This window comes from Acartia tonsa, chromosome 12, assembly GCF_053477335.1.
Source record: "Acartia tonsa isolate MP-2025a chromosome 12, ASM5347733v1, whole genome shotgun sequence".
NCBI classification, from domain to species: Eukaryota; Metazoa; Arthropoda; class Copepoda; order Calanoida; family Acartiidae; genus Acartia; species Acartia tonsa.
Genome location: NC_137271.1, coordinates 15,380,435 through 15,405,323, shown reverse-complemented (window position 1 = coordinate 15,405,323; position 24,889 = coordinate 15,380,435). Strand labels below are relative to the sequence as shown.

The window sequence follows — 24,889 nt, the reverse complement described above, 5'->3', positions numbered from 1 at the left end:
TGATTATAAAAATCAGCTGATCTTCATTGCAATTGTAGTGAGTTGGTGGTACACTTCGGTAGTGAGAGGTACTGGAAGATATTTTATCAATATGACGTCGAATTTTTTAGTTATTTTAATTGTTATGTTAAATAGAAGTTATGCTGCTCCTAATTCTGTAGATTTTGGAGGAGTTGTTATAAGGTAATAGTTTCTTTTTTGTTTTATTAGAGACATTCCAGCGTTCGTGGAAGGAGGGGGGGGGGGGGGGGGAACCGACCCTTATATTTTAATAATTCGTAAAACTTTAAAATAGTTATAGACGTTTTTTTTGGAAAGTGGGGATTCTAAGGGTCATTTATTTTTGAATTGGTGGAGGTTCTCCCCCCCTCGATCCACCATCCCCTCAAAGAAAAAGTTATGAACCTGGAAGGACTGACATTATAAATATTTTCTTAGTCATTTATGCTACTTGTTGCATTTATTATTCTTCTCAATCTTCTCAACCTTAATTCTATTTATATGAAATTGATTAACCATTATTTAATTTCAGTACTGACCACAAGCATCTAAGCCATGAGATTGAAGAGCATACTATTGCCAGCAGTGGTGACAATGATGTTGTTGCCAATGAAATAGTCAAAGATGACCTAACCAAGATCGCCAATGTAATCTCTGGTATTGGCCAAGATATGGCTACTGCTGGCAACGTAATGGTTGTGTTAGATAAAAACGGTGCTTCAATTGTTCAAGGTATACTATACAAACTTTAATTATTTTAGTGATTTTAAAATCAGAAACCTTCCATAACGGTTAGCTCTTTTCGTTAATTTTGTTAATGATTTCTTTAAATTATAGGTTAAGATTTAGAAAGCGTAGCAACTCTACAATCATTACCAGAAAGTCAGTACGTCCATTTAAAACATATATAAAACAGTTAATCCAAAATTGATTATCCTTAAGAATGTTCCTCTATTAAAAATATGTACTATTTTTGCAGTTAAAATAGAACTTAAATGAAGATTCTCTAAATAATTAGGCACATTGCCATCCATAACCTTAGCAACCCTATTAATCAAATCTATATAAAAAGACTCCTAAAGAAAGTTGTCTGAGATAAATATTTTCCTAGTATTTAGTTTATTTTTAGCTACGTTCTTAAAAAACTAATCCATCCTTGTTTAAATTGTAGAAAATGTGTCCGCTAAGCAGAATGAAGATATTAAACAATTAGATGCTGTTGGTTCCAACATGGTCAAGAGATTGCTTAAAAATTATGAATCTTATAAGGTAAGTTTAGCATAAATTCAGGGAAAATATAATAAAAGTATTGATTAATCTTAGAATAAATACAATCGATAGATTATTACTTGGATGTTGCACCAGATTTTCATGTATTCTAATTATGTAATACTCAAACAGCTGGCTAAAATAACGATACCACTCCCCCCCCCCCCTCCATTTACTCCATTTCCTACACTTCTACTGGATGAATAAAGAAATGAGGTTCATATTAGCAACCTAAATTGACGGTAAACTTTTCCCTGTATCAACGTATTCTATATCCATTGTTATAGCCGACAAATACTGGATTTAAACCACTCCAGCACCTGTATATGATGATATGCTACATTGTAAAGAAGAACCATATCGGTTAGGTGGCAGCGAGATCCTTCGGTACAGACAGACATAGATCATTTTACTGTTCTATAAGGATTATAATATTAATCTTACATTAAACATTTTATTTCTTAGACCGTGTTATCTGATAAAAAAGAGGAGCCAAATAAAGGAAAAGAGAATTCAGTGTTTATGCAACATTTCCACAACGCTGCAGGTCAGTTTTTAGTAGCGAAGCTACTCTGCAAGTTTACATTGTCCGTCTGTTTGTCATATGTATGTTAAGTTAAATTAGGTCTTATTTTATAGTTAATGCTGCGCTATTAGTATTTCTATTTAATAATAGTGTGTCTTGTTTTGAAACCTTATTTCTAACTATGATTTTTGCCCCCAAAGATTAGAAGTAAAACTTATTCCTGGGTATACCCCCCCCAAAAGCCAGGTATATAAAGATTATGCCCCCAATTTATTTTCATCTCTTGAATGGGGTGCTAAACTCCTCGGTAAAACTAAAAAGTCTTAAACCTGCCTAGGACTGATACTAAACCTCCTAAAGTTCATGGTACAATTATTTAAGCCGCCTGGCGGACATACTTGCGACTTATTAACTTGAACTAGAGGCTGCGTCTCTATCATCAAGGGGCTCATTAAGTTAAATAGCCTAAAACCATATCTGAGCCTATATGAAGTTTCCTTAAAAAGGAGAATTAAATAATTTCTAGGATTTCTTAAATGACAATAAAAAAATTTATTATTTAACAGGTTATGCACATTATATTCGATGTAGGTAATGTTTAGTTATAATCAGGGATTTATAAATTAGACTATACAAAATTTAACTAACTGCCTTGTTTGTCTATGCATTGTAAAAATATATTTTGCTTGTTAAAAGATAAGACAGTTCATTTCATTTTCTTAGATTTAGTATCTTATTAACTAAAATCTAGTTTTCTTCTGCTTATTGCTAAGCTAGTTATTTACATTTTTGTACTTGTCCTAAACTGTAGATATTGCAATAATCCAAATTAGCATGATTTAAAGTTTTAAAATATACTATTATTTTGTTTAAAGTTAATTCATTTTTTTAATATATCTCTTAAATAATCATGCAACATTTATCTAACAAGAAAAATTATGATGTAAAAAGCATCAAAATTTAACAAATATAAGTTGAATTTTCATATAAAACTTTTTCTAAATAGATGAGAATTTTTATCAATGTATCTAATCAAACGCTTTGGAAAAGTCAAAGAAATGCCGCTTTAAAATCTTTACCATAATATACGAATTTCTTTCTTTTACTGTATATGAGTTTACTGTTCTATTTCTCTAAACGCTTTTTTTGAAATTTAAATATAAGACTCCCTAGGGAATGAGTATTATGACTATGCATATTATTCATAAGTGAAATAAATATTCCATTATTTTGTACATTCTATTTCTACCACTAGGTACAAGAAATGATTTATGTTAGGAAAACAGATTTATAGTATAGATGTATACAAAGGCAACTACCTCCCTTTCCTTTTTCAATGACCTTTTTCGTCTGCTTCAAAATTATTTTTTTTGCTGCTTGGCTGTGTTGATATAAACGACATCATTGGTTGATTTTCAATGACCCAATAGAAAGGTTGTACATTGCACAAGGTTGATGCGATGGGGAGATACAGTTATTTAACCCTTTCTCCCTCTAGTGTTTCACTCTAATTTTAGGAATAGATAAAGAATACATACAGATATTATGATAGGGGGAAAATTTTCTACCATAAACCTCACTCATTTGTCAGTTCGTTCATCCAGAAAAAAATGGGGGGGGGGGGGAAGTATTGTGGTAAAGGATGTGCAAGATCCAAGAAATAAATATGAAAGGCCTTGAATGTTAGTATCCTCTAAACTAAACGTATGTGTCTTCAGTTCAATAAGATCTTAAAAACGGCTGTCATGTTGGGTCTACAATTAGGAAGCTTTATTTCATCACAGGATCAACTCCTCATTGATGACGAAGTATTAGCAAATAATTTTCCTTTTAATTAAAAAGTGTATTTTTCCTAAATTTTATTTTTAAAAGTACAACTAAGATTACTAACTATCCTATCATAAGACCTAATCTATCTATTTCATTTCTTGATGATTTTTAAAAAAATTCTGAATAGCCTTATGAATGATACTAATCAGGTTTTAAGCCATTTTGAGTGAGTAAGTCCAACTTAATATACGGCCGTAGTCATTGATTTCTCAACCATCCTTCCCCTTAGGGAATAAGGTTGCGAGGGGTCAATGGGCTGTTTATTACACTAGTCCATAAGTTTTAAATTAACGTTTTCTTATTCGTTGGCTTTACAACTTTGGGGGCTTCAGTGAATTTCAATTGGGTGATTAAGTTTAGTGTACAAACGTTTGAACACTAACTTTAATCTATAGTAGAGGTAATTTTGTGTATTATTATTTGGGATATAAATAAATTTATCTGCCATTGTCTTATCCCTTTAGATCATTCATTTGTACTTTACCGAAACTATTTTGTTCTTAGTTACCTGTTGCATCATCTATATATTTATCTATGAAGTACAACAGTTGTACTTAATATAGATAATTAAGTTCTCATCATTTCCTGCTAATTGAAACTAAATGTTTTTAAGTTTTGCAACTACTACACAAATATTCTACTTAACATTATGAAATTTGGGTTCAGTAGGATCCTAATTAATAAGTTTTTAAAAAGACATTGGCAGATACAGTAATGTACATCCCCAAAGATCATGCACAAAATTAACCATTCTGTAGATTTAAATTAGCGGTAAAAACGTTTGGACACTCAGTTTAATGAACCAACCAATAAGAAATATATTAAAGTCCCCAAAGTTGTTAAACAAACGAATACGAAAACGCTAGATATTTTAAAACATTGGGGACTAGAATAATATACAGCCCATTGTTCCCTCCCTCCCGGGCTAAAACAGTTTAAATTCAGTGGGTCCTCTAATTTGTATGGTATTGACAAATAGAACAATAGGCAGCCAATTTTTATATTTATACCTCTTAGGGGAATATCTGTTTAGAAGATATTTTTATATAGTGCTAATATTGTTTTCAAGTAGCGAAGTTATTCCTCCATCATTTACATATGGTATGTTTCTTTATAATTTACAAAATTGGTTTTGAAAATAGTTAAGGATACTAGCGGTTGCGCCACTAGCATCAAGAAATTCTGTATTTTAAGGGGAAGTGAGAGGTTTGTCTACAATCACACAGACTTTTTTTATAATAGCAATAAACCAGCCCTGGACCTATATAAAGTTTTCCTAAAAAGGAGAACTAAAACAGAAAAAAATACTATTTAATATGTAAAATAGGATTGTATTAGTTATGATATTTGAATATCATTGTCTTGGGTTTTAGTAATAAAGCTTCGCTACTCTTGCAATCAATTATCCTATACTTGTTTTGTTCAATATCAAATATTTATCTTTATATTCAAGTGTAAATATGCACATTATAGGTTTAATGGATTTTTAATAATATGCTTTACAGTTTTGGTCTGTTAATATGTCAGCAATACACAAATATATAATATAAACACTATTGTGTATATTTTTTTTATATGCCGTTTAGCCATTTTTTTGACTATTTTTAAGGCAAATCTGTCATAAATTACATAGAAATCAACTTTTTAAATCAAATTTATGCTTTAAATCATGTGAAATGATATAAAAAACATTTTTTTAAAATTTTTAGTACCAGCAAATACTGGCTAGAATCATTTGAAAACGTTTTGGAGCAGCAAAGAGTATTATGTGGAGATAGGTTTCGTGATTGATTTGCATTAAGAAAACCAAAAAAAAATGGCTGAACGGCAGAGCGCCAGCCATTAGCCGTTACTTTTCCAACTTTTTGTTCGATTTAGGGAAAATAGACTTACCAAGGATTACTCATGCAAAATTTTAGATCTAAATTCGAATTCTAAGTGCCATTTATACACTGCTTATTACGAGATGGTTGCATTAACCCCCCCCCCCCCTTATCTATGTCAATCCTTTTAATTTGTAACCCAGCCACTGTTTATTTTTTTAGTAGCGAAGCATTCTCTAATTCACTTTGTTTGTCAGTCAATGAGTTCATAACGCTTAAGGAAAATATGATTTTCTCGGCTCCTATTCAAGATACAGCTGAAATTTTTAGGGATTATTTAAGTTCACATTATACGTAATTCAACCCAGCTTTATCAAGATTTGTCTATTAATTGGGATGCTAAATCAATTCCTAGATTTTTCAGTTTTTTTTCGGATCCCCTTCCATAATTTTTATCTTTGGTACTGATGTATGTTGTCATCCTTGTTTTTTTACTTTTTTTGGTTATGTTTGTTTTATGTAAGTGTTTGTATATCATTAAAAATATTCTTCTTTACTTTATTCATAAAATGTTTATGTTAGACTATGGAAGTTCTGTATGTAATCATTAGTAAGTGATGGGAGGATTTTTATTTATCTGTGACATTTTAACTAATTATCTATAAGTTTGCTTCATAAAAGAATAGTTATTTATCGCATCGTATTATAGACAGCTTTACGCAGATATTAAAATTGAAAATTGTCTTTAATACGATGCTGTGCATGATTTTTTCAGTATGGCTTAGAACTGGTTCTCATCCAGCAGATATCTGCTTCGTAGCCATACTGAACATCAATTATTTTTGTCCAGGAATAAGGTATAACCAACAAGCAAAATAAATCTAAAATAATATTTGGGGGGCAAATGGAGAGGTCGTCAATTTTACGATGTGTTGCCCCCCAACGACAGCTGAAAAACACGTATAGGTTTCGTGATTTTCTTCCGAATTAATTTCGTTATTGGTATGAGCTGATTTTTGTCAAATTCTATTTCGGAAAATAATTTCCATTGAGTGCAAGAACACATTTCCCAATAGGTTTGTTGCTCGAGATGCATTTAAACTTGAATATAGTGAACTCTACAGTTTTTCCTGTTTAATGGTTTAATTTACCTACATTTATTGGGCATAAATTTGAAAGAATTTTAATTTTCAACCAAGTAGTTTAAAAAATATACCCCTGCCAGTTATTCTTATCTGTTAGTCATGCGGTTTAATATAAATAAAATGCTTCATATGCCAGTAGTAATATTGTGGATACTGACCTTAATTTTCCTGTTGAATGATTTGTGACCAAATCTATGCAATACATTTAATCCAGCAAGGGAATGGTTTATGGAAGATAAATTTTATTATCTCTTTCCTTGAATAGGTAAAAAAAAATATTTGTCTTTTGTTCGTTTATGTATGCAAGGAGTGCTTTTTTACTCCCTCTCTCTTCCCTTATATTTTCATATATTATTGTAGTATTGGTAACTTTATAGGAGTTAACTCCTTATAGGCTAAACACGTTTAAAGAGTTGAAAATTCATTATTAATGGTTTTCCGAAAATTTTAGAAACAAAAATATTCTTTTTGTAAAATATTTTGGTTTGAAACTGCTACGATGTAAATACTATTTTCTTTATCCTCGAATATTGTAAATTTATTTTGTAGACAATTTTAATAAATATCATAAATCACCTTCCTTAAGTAAACTTTTTCGTGTATTCATGGAAAAAATAAAATTTCTTCAAGGAGTAAATTTTTTATTGGTGTCATATTTCTTAAAGTAGGAGGGTTATTTTTCTGTAGCTTAAGATTTCTTAACTGATTAATATTTCAATGTTGGGGAAGATTTACATAGGTTCGCTCCTGGGATGGTATTAGGCTATTTTTCTGTTCTTCCCTACACTTACTAATGCCCGTAGATGCTATAATAACATACATAAAAAACTCGAGTTATAGAGTAGCTGTGCTTATAGTATTATGAATTCGGGTCAAATGTTCCTTTTTTTTAAAGTAATTTTTATATAGTGACGCAAAGAGTTTTATGACAATAAATCATTGTATATTACAAGGGAACTAAAGGGATAAGACAATTTCCGATAAATTTATAAACATCCTTAATGCTAACACATAAAATTACCCTTCCTCTAAATTACTATTGGTGGTTGAAACGTTTGTACACTGAACCTAGTGAACCAACCAATCAAAATTAAATAAAAGTCTTCCAAGTTTACAAGCCAACGTATAAGAAAATGTTATTAAAAAACTTTGGACTTTAATTTTAGCTAGAGAAAAGGGATTAGACAATGGACGAATAATTGATGTACCGTTTACACCCCAAATTATGAATAGTTATTTCTTTCATCGTATTATAAACGGCTTTCCGAGGATATAGAATGTACAATTATAAGATTAGAACTAGTTTTTTTAGCCCCGAGATGCCGAAGGCACGGGCTAAAAAAACTGGTTTTAATCTTATGATTGTACATTTCTATATTCGTAGAAAAATGGATATAATACGATGCTAGACATAGTTTTTTCGTATGGATGAGAACCGGTTCCTATCCACCGGATTCGAATGAATACGAGAAAACAAAATACCAGTTTTGTGGATTTATGTCATAGTTTGGACACTGCTAGCTTTTACGAACCAATCCACGTCGCTATAAGTCTACGAATTTTAGCCAGTTACTGTAATGTTTTCCTTTCCTTAGACGGTAATTAATATTTTTTTTCAATTTTGGCTTTTTTTATCAAAACTGATATTATAGGAGCTGTACTTAAAGATGGTGAAGTGAACCTAGATGAACTTAAAATTGCTGTCAATAAAGCTATTTCTACTGCCAAGGACTTGAATCTTCCAGGTGAAGTTGTCTTTATGAATAACATATATTAAGATGATTTAAGGATTTTAGTAGTTTTGGTAGCTTGTCAATTTTCTAAATGGTGATTCAGCAACTTATTCTATTTGAAATTGATAAAAATTTAGAAAGGGAGAGGTAGGTTGCGGGTAAAATCTGTAAAGGTTGTGTGTTTTAAGTTAAAAACAGTAGAAGAACGATAAAAATTTGATAAATTTAAAAAAAAAATTTGTTGTCTAGGTACAGTTCTTTTCATTAAGAAATACACATGTTTAGAGAATATTATCGTTCTAATACTATTTTAATCCTTAAACCCGCAACCTACTTTTCCCTTTTAATAGCGTATGTTGGCATCAAACTTGTTTTTTCCGGTAAATAAAGGGAAGTGGGTATGAAGGGGGGGGGGGGTAGCAAAGGAAGTGAGTTTAGGGTAAATTTTTACTTAGATTGGTTTAAAGAATAATAGTCCCTTGTGTCTGTAAATTTCATTAGAAAAGGTCCAAGTAGTGTAATTCTTTTAGGAACCACATCAATGACGCCTGACCAAGTAGCTGCCTACATAGACAACCATGTTGCTGCCACTACCCCACTTTATCCTGATGAAGATATTGTAGAAGACAAAATGACTGATAATGAATCTTCTGAAGAAGTTGCCCTTCCTGTGGATGAATCTGACATTGGATCCTCAGATATCAAAGTTGTTATGATAGATAATGAAGATGATCTGAATGAAATGAAGGAGGACATTGAAAAATTGCTGGAAAAAGGAGATGACAATGAAAATATGGAAGACAATACTGGCAACTTAGAAAATGCAGGAGATAAGGAGAGCATATCAGAAAATGCGGGAGACGAGAACAACTCAGAAAATGCGGGAGATGAAAATTATGACAGGGATGGAAGAATTGTCAATGTTGATGGACAAAGAAGGAGGATAAGCTCTCCAGGAGCCACTAGGATCTCTAGTGGTGGCAGGTATTATTAGGGAAATAGCTGCAATTTTTTTCACCATTATTGCAGTTGCAATAAAGAACTTGCCCCCCTATGTCTAATTCTTTATTAGTTTCTTAATATTGATTGAACAAAATGTAAATTTATTTTGAAAAAGATTCTTGTGTATTAAAGTCAAAGACATTTTCTTTTTAGTTTTGGAAGTCAAGAAACCTTTCGTCCTAGACCAGTTTATCCGGCTTCAAATTCCTTCTCCTCCAACCCTGGCTTTTCTCAACAACCATCCACTATGTTCTCTGGATTCCCTACACAAGATATCCACATACATCAAACGTAAGTGTATATACCATTTTAGAATCTTTAATTGATAGGCTTTCTAATAACACTCAGCATTCAGCGCATGGCATATTCAGCCTACTTGAGCACATATAATATAATAAGGGTCTGGGGAGTCTTTTTGCCTCTCTATTTATTACTTTAAGTTGTGTTAGGTTAGGATGTATTGGGTACTGGGAAGTCTCGCATGGGTAGGACCCTTGGCATTTTTAAGGCATAGGGAAAAAATCCTTATTTTCAATGTGCTTAATATAATGCCTGTCTGACTATTTAAAGTTTATTAATGAAACTTAAGAATGTTTATTTATGAGGGTTTTTTGAAATCAAAATTAGATTAGTTTATAAAATGGTGGTTTTTAATGAACTAGCGGCTACACCCGTAGAAGCCTCTGGGGGCACTCAAGTGAATGGGGGAGACTTTTAAGTTTTAATAACAAAGTAAAAAAAATTGGGGTCTTTTTTATTGTGACGGTGGATATACCCTCCCCCAAAATAGTTAAAAAACCTTCCCTGGATTTATAAGTACCTTTACTGTATAGGAGGATCATATCGGTACAAAGGTTTGCAAGATCCTTCGCTACAGACAAAAAGCTTATAATTTTTAAAAAATATTTTAATAACTTACAATTTTTCTTGAAATTATCGGTTTCATAGTCATTAAAAATATCTTAATGCTGTACTACTTATGGACATTATCTCAACATATAGACTGTAAACATAATTGACCCTATTATTATTATACCTTTACAAAATTGAACAAAAGAAGTATTGAATCTTATAATTAACCACAATCGTAAATGAGAATTCAATTAAACAAGGATGACAACATCCATAAAAGCGAAGCACTGAAACGGTAGGATAAACGGACATTAACACTTGTATAGTGTCAGAACTGAATTATCAGAATATAAATGTATAAGAGTCGAAGCAAAATAAAATTGTAAGTACATTTTAAGACTTGATTCTAGAGTTGCTTCGCAATAATCAATATGTTTAAAATGGACATACGGACATTCTGGTAATGATTATAGAGTTGCTACGCTTTCTACATCGTATCTAACTACTAAAGGAATCACCATGCAAAGTTGAAATAGATAGGACAATTCTAACATGCCTAAATCAACGAGAAAAGCTATCCGTTACGGACGTACGGACGGACCGACCCTACTTATAGAAAAGCTTCGCTTTAAAAAATAAGATAAATATTAACCTAATTTAACTGGTCTAAATACAAGAATAGTTATTTCTTTCATCGTATTATAAACCGCTTTCCGCGGATATAGAATGTACAATTATAAGATTAAAACCATTTTTTTAGCCCCGAGGTGCCGAAAGCACGGGCTAAAAAAAATGGTTTTAATCTTATGATTGTACATTTTTATATTCGTAGAAAGCTGGATATAAAGGGTGAGCAAAAAAAAATGCGTAGATTTTTAAAATTCAAATTGCGCGGCTTGTGTTATTAGCAGAAAAATGTTACGCATACCATTAGAACCGGTAAGAAATCTATTTTTTGAAAATATAAGAACGGTTCCTCTGCTACGTATAGTTAGAGAGCTACGTGTTAAAATGTACCAACTAACTTTAAACTTGACTTGCGAGTATATTAGTAAATATTAGACAATAATTCTTGCAAAAAGACGTGCGTACATTTTTAAAATTCAAATTGCGCGGCTTGTGTTAATGGTAGAAAAATGTTACGCATACCGTTAGAACCGCTATGAACTGTATTTTTTGGGAATGTAAGAACGGTTCCTGTGCTACAAATAATCTAGGAGCTATGTAGTAAAATGTCCCAAAATTTACTCGCAAGTCAAGTTTTAAGTCAGTTGGGACATTTTAACATGTAGCTCCCTAACTATTCGTAGCAGAGGAATCGTTCTTATATTTCCAAAAAATAGACTTCTTACCGGTTCTAATGGTATGCGTAACATTATTCTACTATTAACACAAGCCGCGCAATTTGAATTTTTAAAATCTACGCATTTTTTTTGCTCACCCTTTAATACGATGCTAGACATAGTTTTTTCGTATGGATGAGAACCGGTTCCTATCCACCGGATTCGAATGAATACGAGAAAAATAATTTTAAAAGTATTTATTGTCTAGAATATAAATAGTTTGTATAAGTTTTTTTGTATCTTTATTGTATTTAGTCGGTGTTTGGCAATTTTTAAAGTAATTTTTTTATAAAAGTCTCAAGGTTTATTGTATTATATGTGCCCCACCCTCCATTTTCTCCTTAGTCTTATTTTCATTTTGAAAAGCATACCTTTTTCTATACAAAATGAGTATGTACATGTTTTGTTTGGTATGACAACATTCAATTTTAAGAAAGAAAAGCTTTATAGCAGTAAAACATTGCGGATTAACTTTAGCATAAGCATTAGTCGACATTCCCTACTTTCAATCTTAGTTTTAAAAAGGAAAATATATAATTTTTGAAGGGGCTTTTCTTTATAGTGGCTATTTATTCGTGAGGGTGGTGGCACCCTCCGCATAATATTTAAAAATTTTCAGAGGACCAAAACTGTAAAGAAGAATCATATCGGTTCCGCAATTAGCGAGATCATACCGCTCAAACAGACAGATAGACTCTTAGACATCCTGTTACTTTTTTAGGTGTTTTGTTGGAAGAATATTAATTCTAATTTCAGAGACGACGCTGTGTATATTCCTGATTCTAATGTTGATGTTCACATCCACAACCACCCCATACCCGTCAGGAAATAATGCTCAACTGGAATTGCAGGCTTTTGTCCTTGTTAATTCTTAATTTGTTTGTGAAATTTGATTATAATTGTCCTTGTTGGAACAAAGAAAGTGCGGCTCATAAGCACACGTTTAAAAAAAAAGATTTTTGTCATTTCTGGTTTTATGCTTTTTTGGGAGGGATGTGCCTATAGACGTCCAAGGGGGGGGGGGTTAAAGGGGTGATTACCCCCTCCAAACGAATTTTGGATTTTCAAGTTTTACCCCCCCCCCCAAATAAAATTCGGATCATGGAAAGAAAACGAAGTTGCCGGTTTCATCGTATTTTCACAGTAGCTTTTGAAGGGTTATTTTAGGTTAGGTTTGGTTAAATGTTAATTTTTGCCCCGCAGGGTATGAAATAAAGATTACCCCCCCCAAAAAAAAAAAAATATTTTCAAAATTTCCCCCCCCCCCTCAAATAAAAAAAAGCTTGGACGCCCCTGGATGTGCCAAATAAAATATGTATTGGCACAACTTTTCATTTTTTAGTACATTATTTCCATTTGACATATATTGCTGTTTTTTTTTGATAAATCCATTCCAGTACCTATACGAGAAGATTAAAATGTTATCTAGATTTTGCTACGCTTTTTATGTACATTTTTATTTTTGGAAGTTATATTGTAACTTGTAGACGGTAATGTTTACTAGGATAAGACAATGGTCGATAAATTGATGTACATCCCCAATGGCAATGATACTACACAAAATTACCCTACTTTAGATTATTTTTTGTGGTTGAAACGTTTAGACACTCAATTGAATGTACCAACCAATCAAAATTCGATAAAAGTCCCCAAAGATGTTAAGAAAACGTTAAAATAAAACTTTTGGGACTATGTCCCCTTTCTTCCTGAATGTTTACATAAAAAAGCTTTGATTATTGGAATCCTTTAGTGTTTAGGTAAATTATATATTCTAAAACTAATATAAAATTAATTTACCAAATTACACTAAATAATATTTATTAGGGATGACAATTTACAATTACATTCGGATAAATCTGCTAGTTTTTTTATTGAATTATTTGTATTAAAAGAAAAAGCCTGTTTTAGGAGGGGGTTGGGGGTGAAATATTTTTGAAAGATTTTTAGAAAAGGGTTATAGTGTTAAGTTCAAAAGAGCCCCAATTAAGTGCAATCATAACTCATTCCAATTGTAAATATGTTAATCTTATTTAAAGAAAATAGTTTTCTTTTAGAGAAATGTGGTTTACGTGGCTGCGATTGAAGATAAAAGTCTATAATATATGTCTCTGTAAATGATATAAGTGTTTCTTTTATTTATTTGCTTTGCTACTTTTGGCTGTTCAAAAGATAGATTTTTTAAAATTCGAATCGATAATAGTTATTTCTCGTATCGTATTATAAACGGCTTTCCGCGGATATAGAATGTACAATCATAAGATTGAAACTAGTTTTTTTAGCCGGTGCCTTCGGCACCAAGGGGCTAAAAAAACTAGTTTTAATCTTATAATTGTACATTCTATATTCGTAGAAAACTGGATATAATACGATGCTAGACATTGTTTTTTCGTATTCATGAGAACCGGTTCCTATCCACCGGATTCAAATGAATACGAGAATAGTTATTTCTCGTATCGTATTATAAACGGCTTTCCGCGGATATAGAATGTATAATTATAAGATTAAAACTAGTTTTTTTAGCCCCGAGGTGCCTGAGGCACCGGCTAAAAAAACTGGTTTTAATCTTATGATTGTACGTTCCTATATTCGTAGAAAACTGGATATAATACGATGCTAGACATAGTTTTTTCGTATGGATGAGAACCGGTTCCTATCCACCGGATTCGAATGAATACGAAAAAAACAATTCTGGTTACCATCCCTTTTGATAATAGGACTAATATAAATAGATTATCAATATGTAACCCTATTGTAACAGTTTTAACAGAATAAATGGGATAATTATAGTGATTTAAAAATCCTCCAAATTGTTGAGCTTTTCTTGTTCATGGTTTTCCCTTTATTATAGGATTTACTATTCCCTTTAAGCGAAACTCCTCTAAAAATTGTGTAAAGAACTGTTCAGCTATTCATGAAATCTTGCGGGACACGCATAGTTTCCAACTATGTATTATAATTATTTAATTTTGGTGCACTATCACTATCTATAATACAAAGTAGAACGATGTCTGTCCGTCTGTCTGTCCGTCTGTCCGTCTGTCCGTCTGAAGCTTAAGATCTCGGTAACCACTGAACCGATTGGATTCTACTCTTCAGGGTATATACCTATCGGTCCTGTGGTGGTTTTAAGCTATTTTCTTGGGGGGTGGGACACCCCCAACCCCCCCAAAAATGAAAATTTACCCCCCCCCAAAAAAATACTCCTGGTGCTGCTGGTGCAGCTGGTGCAGCTGCTGGAGCTGGTGCAGCTGGTGCTGCTGGTGCTGGTGCAGAAAATTATTTTTTTTCTTGGGGCAAAGCCCCTAGAGGCTAGGGGCGAAGCCGCTAGTAATTCTATAAATCAGTGAGGTCTCAATCATAAATAAATTGGGATCCTGCTGTTTTGGTTATAGATGGTTATAAAGCAATACATTTAGATGTCTGCTAGGGGTGTGGAGCTTTACATGTTTCCTTTATATCATCCTATTATATAAAGTAGTAAGGGTTATTACTTCTGAATCTTAAGATATCTAACTACTAAACCGATTGGGTTCCCAATAAGTAAGCTTTGCATAGGTCCTCTGCAGGTTCTAATCTATATCAGTTTTCATTTTTTTCTATCTTCTTTCTGCCCTTTGAATACAGAGCCCCTAGAGGCTAAGCCGCTTGTATTACATAAAGTAAACAGTCAATTTAGTCTTTCTATACACTGAACTGATTTAGTTCGTCAATTTTGGGAAGCTTTATATAGGGCCGTAAGCTTTACTCAAATAAGGGTATTTAAGCCCGTAAGCTACTGTTAGCTCTTTATTAATTTAGGCATGTTAGAATTTTCGGGTATAGTCCTTTCCACGACATCCCTCCATAAGGAGCGATTCTTCGTATTTTTAAAATGGCTTTTTATAGGTTAGGTTAGGTTATATTGTGTTAGGTGATTGCCCTGCAGGGTTAGGTAATTGGCCCCGCAGGGTTAGAGCCCCCCGCAGGGGCTAGAAATAGGAGAAAAGCTACTGTGAAAAATACGAAGAATCGCTCCTTATGGAGGGATGTCGTGGAAAGGACTATACCCGAATTTTCCTATCGATTTTAAACTTGGATCCCAACATCTGTGTTAACAATATTAGTGGTCAATATTAATATATATATATATTGTAACATCACAGGAGTCAGATAATCTAATATAAACATTATAAGGACAGGAATATTTATGTTTGTAATAGTTTAATATCGACAGCTTTCTGCAGATATTAAGATGAAAAATTATAAGATTAAAACTAGATTTGTTAGCTCCAAGGGGCTATAGGCTCGGGCTAATTAAACCCGTATTAATCTTACAGTTTGCATTTAAATATTCGTGAAAATTGTCTGTAATACGATGGCATACATGATTGTTCAGTATGGCTGAGAATCTGTTTTAATCCAGCGGATTTTGATCGGTTTTGAAGCAATACTGGAAAACCTATCCTATATTTTGAAGTAGCTGAATGTATGTGTTTTCATGTTACTGGTAAGGTTTTAAGCTATTTTATAGGTTGTTTAAACCTTCTTTTTATATTAATCTGAAGAAAGACAAATTTAGAAAACAAAGTTTTTTTATAAAACTATTCACTATCCTTTAAATAAGTGTATTATTACATCTAATAAAAGGATGTTTCTATAGTAAATTTAATTTATATTGATAGCTATATATTAACATTTTAGGCCAATAATACACATATTAATACTCCAATAATTATGTACGTTGAATGGGGGAAAGAAAGGGTTGTATATTTATTATTTTTCTCTTCTTATTTTATTTTATTAATTTTACTATTTAGTAAAGTTTCCTAAGATATATCCACGATTACAAAAATACCCCTCCCCCCCTCTCCAAAGAAAAAAATACACTTTACGTCTTAAGGCATAGACGTCCATGGACGAGAGTGAGTAAATAAAAGTATCCTCCTCAAACTCTTACTAAAAATAAAAAGCTTGGACGTCCCTCTCTTGAGGCATAGCCAAAATTGTTTATTGGGGAATGTTTGAACTCCTTTAAGGTACTAAATACACAGTTGTAATATAATATAATATGATATTCCCCCGTCCAATTGTCTTCACAAAATTAGTTTTATGCAAATAAACATTATTATTCATCTTAATAATAAGTAAAGTTGGGATTCAGCAATTTTATAAATCTTCAAATAATCGATATTTGGTTATTTTGTTCGAGTAATCAATATTTAATTGCTAGATTTAAATTCTGCTTGGATTTAATTTTTTAATATTAAAACATCTAACTGATAAAATTAAAAGATCTACTTCTTCATATATTGTTTTGAGAAAGAAAATAATTAAAAATTGATGGTACATGATATTAAGTGTTTTAAAAGCGAAGTTTTTCTACAGTTTGATGTTAGTATCTTTGTAACTAATAACTTTTAGTTAATGTGATATAATCCTTAAATAAAAAGTATTATATTTTTAACCTATTTCGACACAGTTTTCTTTTGAATCTTTGAATTTGGGGGATTTCTTGAACAATGAGGCATATATATTAAAAGCATATGTACAGATATCATGTAAAGATCTGACGGTCATATTAAGCATTCTATTTTTAATTTGAAAGATTTATATGGAAATTTTATTCATACTTGGTTATATATCAAAAGCAAACTATTAATATTGTTCTGTTTGTCCAATTAACTGTTTTGTTGAGCTTTGCTTTTATGGAAGTTAGAATGCATTTCTTGTTTTTTTCTTCTCAAAACTATTGAGACTTAATGGATTTTAAACAGAACAAATAACTCAAACTGAAGTACATATTTCAATGAATGCTTTTATAAAAATAAGTATTTTGCAATGTTATACTTTTGATTAATGAAAAATTTAACTGCTATGCCGCCCTCATAGGTTTCTAGCACCACCCGCCCCCCCCCCCCCCCCACAGTTTAAAAAGAAAAAGTGATAAACAAAAAATATATAAATTACCATGTCGTGAGAAGCTATCCCATTTCCAAGTATTTCTATGATGTTTACATTATTTAAACTGCAATTTTAGTAATATAATGAAATACAATATTATTTGTGTTTTTTTAGTTGAAAACAAATGTTCGGTAACAAGTAAAATTTATTTATTTTAAAGCTTTTCTATAAAAAGGAATGTAAATATGTCTAAAATATATGTTCTTATATTGGTTAAAGCTGCAACTCTTTAATTAACTGATTGATTGGCTCTAACTAGTTTGTTTTTAGTTCCTACTTAAAATTTTAGTTTGCTCAAAAAATTGAATTTAATACTTTTCCACTTATCATTTTAATCTACATTTATTTTCTACTTATTTAGTTTTAACATTATACAAGTACCAAAGTGCGATTGTCCTATAGTTTCAGAACTTCACTTTTGTTGATGTTGTCATCCTTGTTTATTAGATATTATTTTTCAAGTGCAAACACTTCATAAATACTTGTCAATATATCTTATCTAATCATTTTTATATTTTCATTAAAGATTTATCATATTCGAATATTAGCTACCTAAATTATTATACTAGTCATGTCTTTAGATAGCTTATGTAATTTTGATTGATGGAAAGCACTAACAAAAGAGTACTCTTATTTTTAAGAATGTTTAAAACCAAACTGAATTTCAAGACACTAATGATATTTAAATGTATCAGATTATTGAAATGTAAGGCTGTTAAGTTTATTATATTTTTGTATTCCACATTCTGTCAATGTATGATCACATTGCAAAACTTTAAATTTATCGTTCCCCTTTGTGGACGAAGAAGGTGGATATTACAAATTTTGGGTATATTCCTTTCCATGACATCCCTCCATAAGGAGCGATTCTTCGTATTTTTAAAATGGCTTTTTATAGGTTATTTTAGGTTAGGTTAGGTTATATTGTGTTAGGTGATTGCCCCACAGGGTTAGGTAATTGGCCCCGCAGGGTTAAAGCCCCCCGCAGGGGCTAGAAATAGGAGAAAAGCTACTGTGAAAAAAACGAATAATCGCTCCTTATGGAGGGATGTCGTGGAAAGGACTATACCCCAAATTTTTGCCCAAGAAAGTCACTATATTTGAAATCTCTTCCCGTATTTGCAATAATAAAAAATTTTGAAGTGTAATTTCGTTGTATTTTCAGCGAAAATGTATGTATGAATTATAGTTTAATTCTTTTATTCTGTAGGTAATTGAAGCTTTACTGTTTAAAATACCATAAAATTTCTTTTAAAAATATTGGAGGGTTTTAAAAGGCTTTTTTAAAAAAAAGTAAATAAGCCGTTATATCGTTAAAATACATAATTTGCCTTTAAAATAAGCTGCTTTTACTATTGGTTTTTGTTTGGCATAAAGTCTTTTGACTCCTTGAGCATTTCTTTGTTTATACAGTGATGGAGGTTTGGAGTTTGGAGAGGAAGAAAATTCAGGAAAATATTTTGATTTTGAATGTTTTTCTTTATACCTACCAATATGGTTTTATCTCAAGTAATGTTTACCTAGGGTTTTTTGGCAGTTTTTTTTAAATATACTTCTTTGTCGCGATGATTACAACTTAAGTAGCTGAGTTACTTTAAAAGTACGTAGTCATTATTACTCTTAGGTTGCTAAAATGGACCATTTATTGGTCCGTTCGGTCATTCAGTAAGAGAGGAGGGGGTAAAGAGGGTGGATAGGGCTGGGAGGATCGTTATTTAGATTGGGTTTAAACTAATGCCACGGACGTAGCGGTCATGCGTATTGCGTCATATTGTATGGGTGACGCAAATTTCAGATCTCAGTTTTCGCCGTTTGATTTACTATTTTTCTCTATAAGATAAAAGCGATGCTTGCTAGATTATCTAATTTGCTATAATATAAAGATAAATTTTTCTCAAATCGCCAAATCTGGGGTCTGATATTTGCGTCACACTTTTAATCTGAAAAAAGGGAAAGAGAATAAGAGATGGGGTAGAACCGGTTATCAAAATGTTTAGTTGTCTTGACTTTAATTTAAACTCAACCGTTATTTAAGCTACCTACAAGTTTCACTTTATTAGAGTGCATGATTATCTAGTACAAGATCCAAATAATAATAAATGCATTTTTGTAAAGTTCTTATTCGTACTGTTAAGGAAAACCATAGTATATATAAATGATTTTATCATAACTCAGGGAAATAAGGATATGTCAATAGATAATTCTTTCTTCCCAGAATAAATATGCATAAGTCTACTAGACAAAGCAAGTTAATATTGAGTGAAGAAGGGTTGTAGATTAATTTAACAGTCATTGTCCCATCCCTCCCTGACTATAAATATATTTTTTGTTATAATGTAGATAAACATTAAGATCATCATTGATTAAAAAAGTTTTTTCATGTATCTTTATTTAATAGTTTTTTTTTTCATTGGGGAATAGGGTAAGTCGATTTTGGAATTTTACATTAGTAGACATTTGCAAGGGTTGCTGGGCCAATATAAAACCCTGTGAAACTTGAATGGGGTTTTGTAATCTAAAAACAACGGGCGCGCGGGTGGTGTAAAATGTGCCCTCTCCCTTATAAAACCAAAAATTTAAATTCCTTCAAACACAGGCATGTTGCATATCAAAATGACCGCATTGAAATGCTGATTACAGATCTGAAAACCGTTTTGAGAAATATTGACTCAGTCTGAAATGATTGTCAAATAACCTACCAAAATGAACATTTTTGACTAAATCAGCTGTTTTTAGGTACTTAATGAGATCTTATTCGAACTAGGAGCAATATTTTTCAGATTCGTAATCAGCATTTCAATGCAGTCATTTTGATATGCAACATGCCTGTGTTTGAAGGAATTTAAATTTTTGGTTTTATAAGGGGGTGGGTACTTTTTATACCCCCCACGCGCCGGCAGCCATAAGAGCCAAGTCACTTTTGAAACTTGAATGGGGCTTATCATACATATATATGACTTCCACAACTTATGATAACAGTAAAATCTAAAAAAATGGGCCTACCCTATTGGGGAATATAGGTTTGCTGTTTTTAATAATATATATGTTTAATTTGCAGTGGCGTGCACAATGCACATTGCTGAGTTTTACAAGGGGGGATGAGAGGATGTGTCGAGTTCACCCTTTTCATCACTTTTACAATTTTTATCAACCTAGTAAAACAATATAGAGTTTTGTTTAATATTATTTTTTGCGTTACACCTTGCTAAATAGCACAAAACCTACACCTATCTCGTGAAATCTTTGACATGCCGTTTATAAGATACTAAAATACTGCAAATAAACATTTGGTAGGTATATAAGTTTGTCTCTGCTGAGCCTTACTTAAATAATTTAAAATCAAAATATTGAATCGACTTTATAGATGAAGAAGGAGGTCTAATGGACTGGATTTCTGACCTATTTGGAAAATAGGCTACTTTTAAGGTATATTTTCCTTTGCTAGCGCGGTTACTCTATAATTTGTCAACTTGTTTATTTTTGTATTAATATTATAAAGAAGAAATTTATATCAATGAAAAAGCCCTATTCTATATATATTTTTAAGATTCCTTGATCTTTAAGAACCTGAACAATTGCGAAAAGTATTTTCTAAGTAGTATATATATTACAAGCGGCCACGCTCCTAGCATCTAGGGGCTCTAAATTTGAAGGAGCATAGAGAGGATAGAAAAAATAGCTGTAAACTATTCAAAGACTTAAATCTGAAAATTAAAAAGACTAAAACCATGTTAGATGTATATTTATAATACAAAGTAGAATGATGTCTGTCCTTCCGTCCCTTAAGATCTCTGTAACCACTGAACCGATTGGATTCTACTCTTGAGGGAATATACCTACTGGTCCTGTGGTGGTTTTAGACTATTTTCTTGTGAGGTGGGACATCCATAATCCCCCAAAAACAAAAAATTATCCCCATTTTTTTTTAATGGATGGTGCTGACACTAGTGGTACTGATTTTTTAAAATTACCTCTTGGGGCAAAAACCTTTAAAATAAATATATAGAATTTTATAAGACTAAAAGGTATTTATCAATAAATACCCCTGAACAACTGATCATAACTTTTTTTAGAAACTTAAAAACTGACCCCTAAGTTTTTCTCTACTTCATTTGCTCACTGGCTTATATCTATTTTTCTCCTAATTACAAATTATTGATAATTGATTCATATTTAATTTTACAAATGCCAAACACCGACATTAGGAACATTCAAAATTTAGTTCATCTTTTTAATGAAAAAAAATACTTTTTATATATATTTTAATTTTATTTTTATTACCTACTAAAGTTAATTATTTGATAATGTATCGAAGCTTAACAAATAAAACTCGTATAATGACTTTTTGCATTTGAAAGCTCGTAATTATTAGGGGAGGAATCAGAGTTGTAGAATAGTTTATCGCATCGTATTATAGACACTTTGCACCTTTAGATTTCTAAGACTTTACTGTAAGATTAAAACCAGTTTTGTTAGCCCTATTATTTCATTTAATATTGGTGGAAAATTGTCTGTAATACAGTTAAATACATGTTTTTTTCAGTATGGCTTAGAACCGGTTCTAATCAGTGTGGATATTAATCGGATTCAAAGCTATACTGGAGAATTGTATGATTAATTCCAGTTTTGTTGACCCCGATTCATTTTATTTTATATTATTTTTCGTCAAGTTTTATCCGACTTAATTTTCAGTATGGTTGAGGTCCGGTTCTAAACCCCCGCGGATATAAAACGATTTTCGAAGCCATACTGGAAAAGGATGCAACTTTCATTTTTTCTTCGTGAAAATTCTATTTCCAGAAATTTAGTAATCAAACTTTTGACATTTTTAAATGGCGTGGATTGATTTCGTGATTTAACTTCTTCAGTTTTCAATAAAAATGACACTTATTAAAGGTTATTATTGAAAGCAAAGCTTTTCTGTCATAATTATTTTGTTAGTCTATAACAGATAGCTTTGGGCGAAATTTAAACCATGTTAGCCAAATTATAGGCTTTTTTTAAATAAAGGATCTAATATAAGCTAAATATTTGCATAAATTCGCATAATTACCAATGGGAGAAAGATTAATTCATCATCCAGTGACCTATCAATTTGTTTATTGCTATAAAATTATTTCAACTTTGGCTTTGAAACCGATTGTTATTTGGATTAGAACCAAATATCAGCCATTCTGAAAAATCATGTATAGCATTGTATTACAGACCATTTAAAAAAAATCTTAAAATTTGATAATATCATCTGATAAATAACTTTATATAATGAAAGTAGAATAATATTGTTCTATTATTGTATTAAATGTTTTTGCATTTCGCTCAATTGGATGTTGTCATTCTTGTTAAGAATAGGTTTAAATGAAACGTCATTGTTATAAAGTTACTTAAACTTTTAACATTTACTACTAGAAATCTATTGATTTTAAAACATAAACCATTTAGACTTTGACAAGATGTAAAAAAAAATTATTGTGTGTTATAGAATTATTTGGTTCGTATCAATTCGTTTACGAGTAGGGCTGCATTTAACAATTCTGACCAGAAAATATTAGTTTGTTTAATTTTAGAAATATTTAACAAGAAAAGGTCATTTGGGGGGGGGGGGGTACCCTCCTCCAAAATAGTGAAAAACTTTCTCGTATTCATTCGAATCCGGTGGACAGGCACCGGTTCTCATCAATACAAAAAACTATGTCCAGCATCGTATTATAAACCGCTTTCTACGAATATAGAAATGTACAATCATAAGATTAAAACCATTTTTTAAAATCTAATAATTGTACATTTCTATATCCGCGGAAAGCGGTTTATAATACGATGAAAGAAATAACTATTCCATGGACCCATGAGAAACTTTACTGTAAAGAAAAACCATATAGGTTCATATGTTAGCGAGATCATTCGCTACAGAAAAAAAAGCTTATTACTTCATATAATAGTACAGTGCATTGCAATTTTATTTAAAAATATTGGCAGCTTTTTTAAAATGTAGAAATTCAGGTTAGACTTTGATGTATAAAATAAGTTATCTTAAGGAGTATCCTCTGAAAGCTTCGGACTAACTTTTTGACATATAAATAGATTGTTATTATTGAATTTCACTATAGAGAATGAGATAGGAGTAAACTTTATCTAAGTATATAAAAACAGATAATATTAATTTCTTGCATCGTATTATAAACAGCTTTCTGCGGATATTAAATGTACAAATATAAGATTAAATAAAACCAGTTTTTATAACCCAAATGCCGACGACACGGACTAAAGACAGGTTTTAATCATTTATACATTTTTATATTCGTAAAAAAACAATTATTTAGTTATAAAAAAATGTTTAATTCAGCAGTTCTAAAAAAGCTTTACCGTAAAGTATTTGTAAGTCAAGTTTATAACGATCTTCTTGAGACACACAGACAGACTTACATCCCTTAGTGTTAATACTTTTAATGATACTAAAATGTGAATATGTATAAAATATTTTATGAGGCTATTTTTTTTACTACTCCATAAACACTTTTTTATGAATAACATAAAAAGTAATATTATTAGTAGTGTTGCTTCTCTTCATGTCTTATGGTTGTTATTTTTAACTTTTCAAATTTTGGATTAAAATACAAAATAGCATATTTATTTATTGTCTTTTCTTATTACTGTACTCTTTGCTTGATTAAATATGATCTATACTCTTTGTATATTATAATATAAATTTGAATTAACATTTGTATCCTTATATTGAAGTAACATGGGGTTTTCCTGGGTTTATCTAGGGATTTCGATAATCGCTTGAATTCTATGGCGCAATTTTACATTGAAGCTCCTTATAGGTCCTGGGAATAATTAACCCTCTAAAGATAGAAAAAATCTGTTATTAAAAATAATATTAAAAAGGGAGGATCTACCACCCCTTCCCTTCCCTTCCAAATGAATTAACTTCTAATGAATAAATACAGTAATTCAATGTAAAACGATGCTTTTAATTTGATGATTTTTTTTTAAATTTCAGGCAGAGCAATTCAGTTAGCCCCTTTGATACGCGGAACATTGACTGGTTTGATATTCTGAGACTACTGGCGAAATTATTTTTTGGAATATAAGACATGTTTAAAATTTATACTACTTTGCTAATTTGAAAACTAATTTGCTAAGTATTTTTTTTAAGTTAAATTGTAATTTGTAAGTTTTTAGCTGTATAAAAAATGTTTTTTTTTATTTACAAACCCAAATGTTTTTATGCATTTATAATACTAATATGTAAACACACTTTAACGTCATTATAACCATATGTAATAAAATAATGAATATTATATAAACAGATGTATTTATATATAAATAAAACTTATATGATGTATTTGCTCTTTTTTTATCATTTTATAACTCGATGGATAAGCTAGGATTTATTATTTTTTCTCTGTGTTATAGCAATAGATAT

General features: G+C 31.2%; 1 protein-coding gene across 3 annotated transcripts; it reads left to right on the top strand.

Moving 5' to 3' along the window:
* Positions 1–27: 27 nt before the first annotated feature.
* On the top strand, positions 28–24,808 carry LOC145333049 (uncharacterized). 3 transcript variants are annotated; one of them, XM_080178195.1, is made up of 11 exons: positions 28–183; positions 533–732; positions 1,172–1,269; positions 1,735–1,816; positions 8,246–8,338; positions 8,857–9,310; positions 9,482–9,619; positions 12,280–12,348; positions 18,877–18,911; positions 20,825–20,889; positions 24,464–24,808. In XM_080178195.1, exons 1-10 carry the CDS (start codon positions 92–94, stop codon positions 20,875–20,877), a joined length of 1,314 nt encoding a protein of 437 aa, XP_080034321.1. In that variant the 5' UTR covers positions 28–91; the 3' UTR covers positions 20,878–20,889; positions 24,464–24,808. The 3 variants fall into 3 exon arrangements, with proteins under 3 accessions (XP_080034321.1, XP_080034322.1, XP_080034323.1); XM_080178196.1 differs by having other exon boundaries at positions 32–183; positions 18,877–18,914; positions 20,828–20,889; XM_080178197.1 differs by lacking the exons at positions 12,280–12,348; positions 18,877–18,911; positions 20,825–20,889 and having other exon boundaries at positions 32–183.
* Positions 24,809–24,889: the final 81 nt, after the last annotated feature.

Bases quoted from the DNA above. Each gene is read 5' to 3' on its own strand.
- LOC145333049 (XM_080178195.1), top strand. From the start codon at position 92: ATGACGTCGAATTTTTTAGTTATTTTAATTGTTATGTTAAATAGAAGT. The intron at 8,339-8,856 runs GTGAAGTTGTCT...TAATTCTTTTAG, and splicing joins CAAGGACTTGAATCTTCCAG to GAACCACATCAATGACGCCT. The intron at 12,349-18,876 runs GAAATAATGCTC...TTGTTTATACAG, and splicing joins AACCACCCCATACCCGTCAG to TGATGGAGGTTTGGAGTTTG.